This window comes from Doryrhamphus excisus, linkage group LG16, assembly GCF_037039965.1.
Source record: "Doryrhamphus excisus strain RoL-2023G ecotype Guam linkage group LG16, RoL_Dexc_Guam_v1.1, whole genome shotgun sequence".
NCBI lineage: Eukaryota > Metazoa > Chordata > Actinopteri > Syngnathiformes > Syngnathidae > Doryrhamphus > Doryrhamphus excisus.
The window spans coordinates 13305773-13318653 of NC_136372.1; the positions used below are offsets into that span (position 1 = coordinate 13305773).

Genomic DNA, 12881 nt, shown 5'->3' on the forward strand with positions numbered 1-12881 from the left:
TGCAAGACAGGTTTACTTTGGAACGATGTCCAAGGATATGATACCAGGTACACATTTTCATTCATTCATTCATTCATTTTCTACCGCTTTTTCCTCACGAGGGTCGCGGGGGGTGCTGGAGCCTATCCTAGCTGTCTTCTGGCGAGAGGCGGGGTACACCCTGGACTGGTGGCCAGCCAATCACAGGGCACATCTAGACAAACAACCATTCACACTCACATTCAGACAATTTGGAGTCGCCAATTAACCTAGCATGTTTTTGGAATGTGGGAGGAAACCTACGCATGCACAGGGAGAACATGCAAACTCCACACAGAGATGGCCGAGGGTGGGATTGAACTTGGATCTCCTAGCTGTGAGGCCTGTGCGCTAACCACCCGTACGCCGTGCAGCCCGTTAAAGAGACTAAGGCAAATATTTTTTTCTTTAGCTTGAGTAAAATGTTCAATCCTTTTGGAGCTGTTCATTTATACAAATGTGTCCTGTCATTTCTTTTTGTCCATAAAATACAATGGTGATTAATTAATAAGTGAAAACAGATGAATTTGATTACAATTTGTAAACATTTGACAGCCCTAATTGATACAAATGCAGTTAGAGTAGCAGCTGCACTACAGCGACGTTAACTGGTTTACTTGTTCAACTTAGCTAGTGATGGCAAGGGTAAATGGGTTCATGAAGACGAGTAAGGCTGTGAGCCACAATGCAGTACAACAAGTTCTGAACGACTCATTCATGACTTGCATATCTCTACATCACTGCGCACTCGCCATGTCGGCCCTTTTTGGGCAACATCCGACACTACACTGCATTTTGCTTGTCAGGATGAAGGTACTTAAACACTTAAATGTCTGACATAAAAGCAGGGGAATGCAGGTCACGCTGTAAGAATGAACACAGAACAGTGAACACAAGTCATCATATCAGATATATGGCATAGTTTTTTGCCTTTTCATGTTAAACAGGAAGCTGTTTTGTGTGGTTTTTTCAAAGACGCATATATTCTTGAAAAAATCGTTCAAAAAACATGTTCCCGAAAATTGTCCCTGATTGCCCCACCGTCCCTTATAATTCCGTTTTACGGTACCCAAATGTTTTGTTTATTAATACTGAATTCTACAAATTGCGATCCAGTCTGGATCCAATTAACCAAGCAAAAACAAAGAATGACTGCACAGTAGACGAGTGGTGTGTCGGTCATGAACGAACGGGTCAAAAGAAATAGTTCTTCTTTGTGAACGGAATGAACGAGGTCACCGCCCCTACAATACACGTTCAGTCCGTTCAGTTGCAAATGCTTTTTTTTAATTGGCGGGACTATCTGCGTGCTTTGCCTGTCTTATCCTATCGTCGCGCCTCGCTCTGTGGGTGGGTGGGCTTAGCTGACTAAAAGACCAAGACCGAGTGATTGAACTAGTTCTTTTGACCCGTTCGTTCATGAACCAACACACCACTAGACATCACGTTTTGTTGATCTGTTGAGTCGGAACGAACGTGAACATGAGTGAACGGACTGACTCGATACGGCTGACCGGGTCTATGCAGCTGGGGATCACAGGCTAACGATCAATTGACCGAAATGAACGGATCTTTTTACTGAATGAACCGGTTCACTGAAATGAACGGTTTTGCCCACCACTACTGCACAGTAGACATGAGATCATTTCCTGTGGTGGCTATCGTCTCAATGCAACCGTACTGACACCTAGAGGCCAGTGTCGTGTACTACTCTACTACCGCTGTTGAAGGAGAGACCCACGATGCGCTTCATCGGCTTTATTAAGAATTAGACAACACACGCGCGGTGTACATTCTCAACATAGCTGCGGTTGGCCATTCTCGACACTGCGGACGTACTGCTAACTCTGCTAACCGTCAGCTAACGAATATTCGACTCTGGCCAGCTAACGTCATAAGTCACTTCCCAAGCCCCGCCTCTTAAAGGCGCACACACAAAGTCACAGCCACTGTATTCAACTGAACTGATATCCGAGCTGATAAGATCTGCTGACGATAAAAAAAGGTGACGTCATACCTTCATGCTTCTCAAAAATGGGAATGAGGTGGCTGCACTCCTCCATGATTTTCTCTTCAGCGAGTCTTTTACCCATTCCGAAGTCTCTCAGAGTGCTGATGGCAAAACGTCTCAGTTTTTTCCACGAGTCTCCGTTTGCAAAAATAATTCCTGTCAAAGACGTCATTGGAAGTCACGTGACAACCTTGCCAACTTGAACAACGCACACAAGTGGCTCAAACGTTGTATTTTCCTAATAAGCAAACATTGATTTACTTTATAGTGTAAGGCCAGGCCAGGGGGTGTCCAAAGTGTGACCCAGGGGCCATTTGGGGACAACAGTGTTTATTTATTTTTTTTTAATTGGCCACATTCTAAGGGATGATGAACGTTCTTACCGTGACCTCGACTCAGCTCCTCAAATATGGGCACGATGTGGCGCTCCCCAAACGCGTCAGCGTGGGTGACCAGAGCCTCTTTGACCGTCTTGTATCCAGCCAGGATCACGACTTTAACGCTGCCCAAGTAGATTGTGAACACGGAGCCATATTCTTCTGCAAGCTAACACAAGAGCGGTGTTTATTTTCCAATTACTTCCTTCTTACAAATGTTGATCTTGTGATTATGACATTATTCCCATGATACGTATTATGACTTTATTTCAATAATAATGTCGCTGTTTCCGCAACCCATTTTTCCATTCATCGTGGTGCTGGAGCCTATCCCAGCTGTCTTGGGGCGAGAGGTGGGACACACCCTGGACTCGTTGCCAGCCAATCACAGGGCACATATAGACAAACAACCATTCACACTCACATTCATACCTATGGACAATTGTGGGAGGAAACCGGAGTACCCAGAGAAAACCCACGTGTGCAAACTCCACACAGAGATGGCCGAGGGTGGAATTGAACTTGCTGTGAGGCCAGTATGCTAACCACTCACACACTGTGCAGCCCAATACAACATTCAAACTACATTTATAGGTGAGCATCGCAGGTCTCCTTTAAATTTCTTATTTCAGGTAAATTAAAAATAATTCCAATGTTTCTCTCAGGTTTCCACCCTTAGACTGCTGTCTGCTTTTCATGTTGTTTTCACCTCTAAATGCCGCCTTTACAAGCAAAGGATATCCTAGCCTATGGATTGATTGTATAAGTGGCCACACTTGGGCAACATCACATGTAAGACAGGCTGAAATAAATAAAGCTGACACAGTATTTACCTCACAAAGGTTCAGGTGAAGCCTCTTGAGATCGAGCTGCAGCAGGTTGCCAAGCAAGGGCAAAGGTCTGGGTCCCGGAGGCCCCTTCCTAGTTTCCCGCAAAGCGAAGCGCCTGGATGCAAAAGCCAAGAGGAGCAGCACGGCCACACCGCCCAGTACGCTACTGGAACTGGACAAGAGCGAGGCCAGAAAGTCTTCCCAAGGAGACATTGTTTGGACAGCAGGAGCTCCGGATGTCATCTGTGCAGACTTGAACTGGAACTTTGATCCATATGCTCCACCTTCCACACCCCCTTGAGCTTGTTAACCTCTTAGAGTCTCATTTAAGGGGACTTTGGCTAACATATTGAAATGCTGTTATATATGTGTAGACTTTCACATCAGCAAGTGCTTGTGAGCGATATACTCTCCACATTTTCATGAAGGGTATTTTTTTCCCCATCAAATTCTAATTGAAATGCACAAAAAGAGCGATGGTGACATATGTTCTTATTAGCCAGTTCTACTCCATTATTTCCATCACTAATACTACCATATACATACATTCATATAGTAAGACCCTCAAACAATGCATTTCAGTATGTGGAATCAAACTATGGAATGGATTGAGTAAGGAACTCAAACAATGCGCAACGATGAGCCAATTCAAGAAACAATACAAGCAGTTGATGTTTGCTAAATACAAGGATGAAGAGTCTTGAACCAGTCATGATGTGCTATATACAGTGCATCCGGAAAGTATTCACAGCGCTTCACTTTTTCTACATTTTGTCATGTTACAGCCTCATTCCAAACTGAATTAAATTCATCTCTTACCTCAAAATTCTACACAAAATACTCCATTATGACAATGTGAAAAAAGGTTTTTTTGACATGTTTTGAATTTATTAAAAATAGAAAACAAAAAAATCACATTTACATAAGTATTCACAGCCTTTGCTTAATACTTTGTTGATCCACCTTTGGCAGCAATTACAGCCGCAAGTCTTTTTGAATATGATCCCACAAGTTTAGCACACCTATCTTTAGGCAGTTTTGCCCATTCTTCTTTGCAATAAGTCTCAAGCTCCATCAGGTTGGATGGGAAACGTCTGTGCACAGCCATTTTCAGATCTCTCCAGAGATGTTCGATCGGATTCAAGTCTGGACTCTGGCTGGGCCACTCCAGGACATTCACGGAGTGGTTCTGAAGCCAATCTTTTGAGATCTTGGCTGTGTGCTAATGTCTACTGTCGATATGGTCAAGGTACATGACCAGTCTACTGAGGTCAAGAGCGCTCTGGAGCAGGTTTTCATCCAGGATATCTCTATATATTGCTGCATTCATTTTTCCTTCTATCCTGACTAGTCTGCCAGTTCCTGCTGCTGAAAAACATCCCCACAGCATGATGCTGCCACCACCATGCTTCACTGTAGGGATGGTATTGGCCTGGTGATGAGCAGTGCCTGGTTTCCTCCAAACATGGCGCCTGGCATTCACACCAAAGAGTTCAATCTTTGTCTCATCAGACCAGAGAATTTTGTTTCTCATGGTCTGAGAGTCATTCAGGTGCTTTTTGGCAAATTCCAGACGGGCTGCCATGTTCCTTTTACTAAGGAGTGGCTTTCGTCTGGCCACTCTACCATACAGGCCTGATTGGTGGATTGCTGCAGAGATGGTTGTCCTTCTGGAAGGCTCTCCTCTCTCCACAGAGGAACGCTGGAGCTCTGACAGAGTGACCATCGGGGCCTTGGTCACCTCCCTGACTAAGGCCCTTCTTCCCCGATCGCTCAGTTTAAAAGGCCAGCCAGCTCTAGGAAGAGTCCTGGTGGTTCCAAACGTCTTCCATTTACGAATAATGGAGGCCACTGTGCTCATTGGGACCTTCAAAGCAGCAGAAATTTTTCTGTATCCTTCCCCAGATTTGTGCCTCAAGACAATCCTGTCTCGCAGGTCTACAGACAGTTCTTTTGACTTCATGCTTGGTGTTTGTGCTCTGACATGCACAGTCAACTGTGGGACCTTATATAGACAGTTATTATATTTCCAAATCATGTCCAATCAACTGAATTTACTGCAGGTGGACTCCAATTAAGCTGTAGAAAGATCTCAAGGATGATCAGAGGAAAAAAGATGCACCTGAGCTCAATTTTGAGCTTCATGGCAAAGGCTGTGAATACTTATGTAAATGTGATTTTTTTGTTGTCTATTTTTAATAAATTCAAAACATGTCAAAAAACCTTTTTTCACATTGTCATAATGGAGTATTTTGTGTAGAATTTTGAGGTAAGAGATGAATTTAATTCAGTTTGGAATGAGGCTGTAACATGACAAAATGTAGAAAAAGTGAAGTGCTGTGAATACTTTCCGGATGCACTGTATATCACTATATTGACACTTACTATGGTACCCATTATGTCATTGGATGGTCATATCCCCTTGTACTTCTGTATATGACAAAAAATAAAATTAAATAAAACAAAATAAAATAATATAAAATAAAAAATTATATCAGAAAGGCAGGAAGTGAACAAATGTAACAGTTACTGATTGTAAAAGTACCAGATGGAGGGGTAGGATTTAATAAGCTTTGCTTCCTACTCCTTTTGGACATGTGGAACTGTGAACTGATTATGTGATGCATTCAATTGTAATCTGATGCATGTTCAAATGAAATAAAACCATTACCATAAGAATTACCATAAGAATTCTTGTCCCAAATAATCATCATCAATACAACTACACAATTATTCATGCTTAATCCAAGTCTATATCATTCATATTAAGTATTATTTCAACTTTGCAAATAACGATTCATGATAATAAAAATAATTCAAACTGATATTTCATATCAACAATTTGCAGATGATGACTGCACAAAGAAAAAGTCCCGTCTTTGCTTGCATGTTCTATTTTCTATGATTTAATGTCAAAAGTTTGGATGCTACACACATACATACATACATACATACATACATACATACATCTCGTGTACAGATATTTACTGTACACGGGAGTTAATGCACACAGAGCTACAGTACACGGAGCTAGTGTACACAGCGCTAGTGTATATAGATCTCGTGTACACAGAGCTAGTGTACATAGATGGTGTAGCTGACATGATGGATGAGCTGGATACAATTCCAATTATATATCACTTCCCTTATACGGCATGAGCGTAATGAAATATGTGCATGTTTCACCTTCCACGTACATGTACTTGTACGTGAACGTGTACATGTTTGTGTACCCTCCACCACCTGAAACCTTTCATTCAAGTTGTGCATAAAACGGCGTGTGCAAAAATACAATGTAAGCCAACTTCAAGGTGTGGGATGGCGCTGTTTTTTTTTTTGTTTTTTGTTTTTTTAAAGCGTATCATGCTGGGATTTATCTCATCTTTTTTTTTTGCTTGATAAATACATTCATTTCATATCAACAAAGACGGTGTTGATAAGTTGACCGCGTGATAAGGACGGAATCAAAGGGGTGAAAAAGGCAAGAAAAGAAGGCATGGAGGAAGAAAGCACATTGACTCTCTAAGGCTCTGCTGTATCGGAGACGCTATCAGCATCATGATGATGATGATGATGATGATGATAAATCCATCCCGTGCGTGTCTCTCCCACGTGCACGCTCACACGCTTGTTGTTTTGAACAAAAACACCATGGCGTCTTGTTTTCAAGGACAAAACATTTGGCAAGAAAATTTTCAGGGTGTCGACTCGGCTGTATTGATGCGTCTCACGTGCACGCTCACGTGCATGTTTGCCTTCAAGCGGGGGTGTCCGGGGCCGCATGGTCCCGCCATGCAACTGTGATGTTACGCTGCCAGCTTACACGTACGGGATGTCCAGCATCTCAACTTTATTCACATACTCTGATTCATAGCAACTTTTTTTTTTTTTTTTTACACATTTTGCCTTTTTTTTTTGCTTACATTTTCCAAATATTTCAACTTTCTTCTGAAATAATCTTCAAAATTATACTTTTGGAAATATTATGACTACATCCCGTATTTTCTTTAGTTAATAGTACTTGAATATTTTAAGTTTATTTTTCTTTTCATATTCTGACTTTGAATTCTGACTAAGAAAAATCACCTTTTTCATAATATCACAAGTTAAAAAAACTAATTTTAGTCACTAAAATGATAATCATAATATTACGGCTTTATTCTCCCAAAATCTTAATATTTTGATTTAATTTTGACAATTTTTTTCATGTAATTGTGACTTTATTACTTATTTGGATTTTTTTTCTTTCCAGAAATGACATCTGTGTTTGTTTGTTTTTTAACCATAATATTACAACTTTTTAAAAAACATCATTTCAAATTTTCACAACTAAAATTATATGATTTTTCTCATAATATTCAGATTTTTTCCCTTAATATTTGGACTTTATTCTTGTCAAATTACTGTTTTATGGTTGAAATAATATTGCTAGTATGAGCTGCAGGTGTCTATGTGTGTCCTATGATAGGAGCAGGGTGTACCCCACACCTGGGATAGGCTCCAGCATACCCCCCCCCTACTCCTACCCCCTTGCGACGCTAGCGAGGAGATAAGCGGCATAGAAGATGGATGGAATGTGTTGCAGGGCCCCTGCCCCCCGTGTTGGACACCCCTGCCTTACATGCAAGGCCTCAAAGTCGCCTGAAGGCATCACATGACCTTGCTAAGAACATTAGCGCAGTGAAACGGGGGCTATAAAGTTAAAATCAAGTAAAAGTCGGATGTTAGATAAGGCTTGGAGGTGTGTGACGATCATATGAACATCCTTTTTTTTTCTTTTGATAATATTTATCCTTATAAAAGGTCATTAAAATAATCTTAGATAAATAATAACAAACAAATACATTTGGACGCAAACTCAGTAGCGATGCGCGGCGTCATCACCTTTGATCTGGCGATAAAAAAAACATCCTAAAAAGGTGCAGCACCACCGTTATGTCGGCCATTCCCCGTTACGCAACACAAGCTCATGTGGACGGTCAGAAATGTCAAGTCCATGTACACACACACACACACACACACATGCTCACACACACACACACACACACAAAGAGTAAGGTTCCATGGATGCCCGGGCGGGTGTCGGGGCGGGTGTCTTACTTCCTCCTGCCCTCCGTGCAGTGCTGGAACTGAGCAAAGCTGAGGAAGACCTGCTCCAATGAGATCTGACTCACGCAGTAGTCCTCGATGCGGTACTTCTCCTTGGCCGCCTCCAACGTGCCAAACACCTTCAAACCACAGCCGCAACACGTTTACAGCAAGACGCATCAGCACAAGTGTTTTTATTTTACTTATTATGTCTACTATATTGGTTAATATGAGTGTAAAGGTGACTATAGGGGTGTTATTTCATATCTGGAGGGCTCTAATAATGTTAAAGTGTATTTGGAAGGTGGTAAACAGGTTTTCTATGTCTTATTTTCTCTTATTATGTCTACTATATTGGCTAATATGAATGTAAATGTGACTATAGGGGTGTTATCTCATGTCTAGAGGGCTCTAATATTGTTACAAAGTGTATTTAGAAACTGGTAAACAGGTTTTCTACATCTATTTTCTCTTATTCTATCTACTATATTGGCTAATATGAGTGTAAAGGTGGCTATAGGGGTGTTATTTCATGTGTAGAGGGCTCTAATTATGTAAAAGTGTATTTAGAAGGTGGTAAACAGGTTTTCTATGTCTTATTTTCTCTTATTATGTCTACTATATTGACCAATATGAGTGTAAATGTGACTATAGGGGTGTTATTTCATGTCTAGAGCGCTCTAATATTGTTAAAAAGTGAACTTTGAAGATAATAAACAGGTTTTCTATGTCTATTTTCTCTTATTATGTCTACTACATTGGGTAGTAGGAGTGTAAAGGTGACTATAGGGGTGCTATTTCATGTCTAGAGGGCTCTAATATTGTTAAAAGTGACTTTAGAAGATGATAAACAGGTTTTCTATGTCTATTTTCCTTTTATTATGTCTACTACATTGGGTAATAGGAGTGTAAAGGTGACTATAGGGGTGTTATTTCATGGCTAGAGGGCTCTAATATTGTTAAAAAGTGTATTTAGAAGGTGGTAAACAGGTTTTCTATGTCTATTTTCTCCTATTATGTCTACTATATTGGCTAATATGAGTGTAACGGTGACTATAGGGGTGTTATTTCATGTCTAGAGGCCTTTAATATTGTTAAAACCATATTTAGAAGGTGGTAGGCAGGTTTTCTATGTCTAAGTACCAAAATATTCCAATTGTAAAAAAGAATCCTACTTTTTCTCCTATCACAGTGGGGTCTGGAAGCAATGAAGCGCCATGAAGGAGGGATGACTGGATACAATAATATATACCATAGTGTTATATATTGCAGTCTATGTTGGAGTAAACAACACTATAGTCAATATGTTAATACATACATATTTTAAATACATATTTGTACTTTTTTCTACAGTTAAAATGTGTATCAGATATGAAAAATGCAAGGTTAAGCCGAAACAATGAAATATACAATGCATATTTGGATCATATTGGGCCCCTCGTGAAAGGAGACGAGAGGCTGCACGGCATACATTCTTCCACCAGAGGGCGCCCTAACACACGCAAGGGTACTTTATAAGAGGTGAGCGGAGATGTGAGGCTGCACGTCACACAATCATCCACCAGAGGGAACCATAACACAAGTCACGATACTTTATATGAAATCTATTTTTTTATAGTTTGTTATTTTATAATTATTCTAAATAAATAGTAATATTATAGTGTATTATATCTGCTAATTTATTCATTATTATACGTATTATTATTGTCAATAATTCTAATATATATGATATGATGAGTATTTCGTATGCAATAATAGTATGTAATCTGCATGTTTGGTATTTAGCGTACCTGTGCCCAGGTAAGCGTTCTGTCAGTAAGATGATAGTGAACCATTCCCTGGTGTTCATCCTTGAGTTGGCTTCCTGTTTGGGTGTGAGAGGGTATGAGAGGGTGAGGCTGAGGATGAGGATGAAGATGAGGACGTGTCGTCTGTTACCTGGGAAGGTGCTTTGGATGAAGTCTTTAAAAAGCTGCAGGTCGCCGTCCTCCAAGTCGGCCTCAGTGTGGATTTTAGCCAGCAGGGTGTAGCCGCTGCCAAACTTGCTCTTGAGGTGCTGCGGACTCCCGAGGCACTTGAACTGGCCGTTGACCATCACGGCCAGTCTGGTGCAGAGCGCCTCACACTCCTCCATGCTGGGGAGGCGGCACCCTCAGTCACAACATCCATGTTTAGCATGAGAGGCTATCTCTGAGGCTCACCTGTGGGACGTGATGATGATGGCCTTGCCGGACTCCCTCGTGCGCGTCACGGCGTCCCATAGCAGCCTCCGGGCCACGGGGTCCATCCCCGTGGACGGCTCATCCAAGAAGATGACGGGAGGGCCGCCGATGAGAGCCATGCCGGCGCTCAGCTTGCGCTTGTTGCCCCCACTGCGTGTGTGCACACGGTGTTTAGGCGCATGCGAGCGTGCTAACACGTGAAGAGTTTCCGCAAGTTTCCCACCTGTAGCTGCGCACCAGCTTGTCAGCGTGCGGTTCCAGCAGCAGCGACCTAAGGACGTTCTCCACGCAGCCCGACACGTACTTCTCGGGTATTCCTCGGAGCCTGGCGTACATGCTCAGAGTTTCTCTCCCGGTCATGTGATCCAGGACGGCGTCAAACTGAGGACAGTAGCCGATACGTTGCTGCACCTGCAAGACACACATGCTTAGCTTTCTCGTCCGGCTGTCATTCTATCGAACTTACGTCTTATATATAATTATACAATTTCTGTAGGACAAAAACATCAATATTATTATTATTATTATTATTATTATTATTTATTATTATTATTATTATTAACACCAACATGTTTTATATTTTTTTATTTTATTTTTTTATATTTAATTATCAAATAATTTAAAAATAAAATAATGAAGAATTTGAGACTATAATTTATATTTAATATATTTAATATGTGCATAATATATATATATATGTTGTTCATATATATTTATATATGATGGTCTTTTAAATTAAAAGAAAAAAATATTTAATAAAATAAAAATTTAATTATTTAATAATTAATCAATTACATTTGAATAAATATTTATGATGATGACCGCTTAATAATTATTATTTATTTTAATAATCAAGTAATTTTTTTTTTATTTAGAGTTTCAGAAATCACTTGATTTCTCCCTCAATTTTTATTTCCACTGAATTTTTATGAACAATTGTTTTCAGTAACAATTTATTAAAAACTGATTTTATACATAAAATTTTTATGTAATTAATTTTTATTTTCACATACTTTTTACCTATTGAATTATCAATTATTATTGTTACTATTGTTATAATTATTATTATCACAGAATTTTTAAATAAACTGTCTTTATCACCCTGAACGTTTTATGAAGTAAATTCTAAAAAAAAAAAAACAGTATTTTAACCGACTACATTTTGAAATAACAACTTTTTGTACTAAATGACATGTCCAGCATAATTGGGTGTAAAAAAAAGTGTTATTGTTCATAGGCAAGTGAAAAGCATACATCGTATGCCAAGAAGGATATGCTATTGTTCATGTTTTGAACATCTTCACCTGAAACCGACCTGAATAATTGTATAGGTTATTATAGTTATGATAAGGCTATTAAAAACACATAGGAGAGAATCTACGTGATTGCGTATGTGCGTATAAAACGGTAGCCACCTTCTTGATGTCTCTGAGGATGCTGTAGCCATCGATGTAGGCGTCCCCGGAGGTGACGCTCTCATCGCCGGTCAGCATCTTGAAGGTGGTGGTTTTTCCTGCGCCGTTAAAACCCAGCAGCCCGAAACATTCTCCTTTTCCCACAGCCAGAGAAAGGCGGTCCACAGCCAGGAGCGTCTGGCCGCTGCTGTACACCTGAAGACCACAAGGAGGAGGAGTCGTGCTATTTATTTTTATTTATTTATTTATTTATTTTTAAATAAATAAATGTTTAAATAATTTTAAAATAATTTTAAATAAATTGAATACATTTATTTATTTACTAATAAATAAATAAATAAATAGATATTATATATAATTTCTTTCTATTTCCATGCTATTTATTTATTTATTTATTTTTAAATAAATACATTTTAAAATAATGTTAAAATAATTTTAAATAAATTGAATACATTTATTCATTTATTTATTAATAAATAAAAAAAAAATGTCTTTATTATATATTATTTATTTCTATTTCCATGCTATTTATTTATTTTCCATGCTATTATTCCATGCTATATTTATAAATAATTAATTAAATACATTAAAACAATTAATTAAATAATTAAAAAAAATAAATACATATATTTAAATAAATATATTTTAAATATATTTAAATAAATAAATTTTTAAATAATTTTTAAATAATTTTAAAATAAATTGAATACATTTATTTATTTATTTACTAATGAATAAATAAAAATAAAAAATATGTTTTTATTATATATTATTTATTTCTATTTCCATGCTATTTATTTATTTATTTATATTTATTTATTTTCCATGCTATTTATTTATTTTTTATTTTTAAATAAATAAATGTTTAAATAATTTTTAAATAAATTAAATACATTTATTTATTTATTTATTTATTAATA

General features: G+C 38.6%; 1 protein-coding gene across 8 annotated transcripts in view; it reads right to left on the bottom strand.

The window, feature by feature from the left end:
* Window positions 1-12881, bottom strand: part of abca3b (ATP-binding cassette, sub-family A (ABC1), member 3b) — a 35276-nt gene that overhangs the window by 675 nt on the left and 21720 nt on the right. For 2 of the 8 annotated variants that reach the window (XM_078797390.1, XM_078797393.1), the window contains exons 25-31: window positions 11962-12156; window positions 10770-10957; window positions 10526-10696; window positions 10263-10459; window positions 10115-10188; window positions 2413-2575; window positions 2036-2185 (exon numbers count right to left, since the gene is read on the bottom strand). In XM_078797390.1, coding sequence (XP_078653516.1) covers window positions 2036-2185; window positions 2413-2575; window positions 10115-10188; window positions 10263-10459; window positions 10526-10696; window positions 10770-10957; window positions 11962-12156 — 1138 coding nt within the window. Of the gene's footprint in view, window positions 1-948; window positions 2005-2035; window positions 2186-2412; window positions 2576-3239; window positions 3548-6449; window positions 8465-10114; window positions 10189-10262; window positions 10460-10525; window positions 10697-10769; window positions 10958-11961; window positions 12157-12881 lie in introns of those variants that run through there. The other 6 variants (XM_078797392.1, XR_013630041.1, XM_078797391.1 and 3 more) reach the window with 6 other exon arrangements.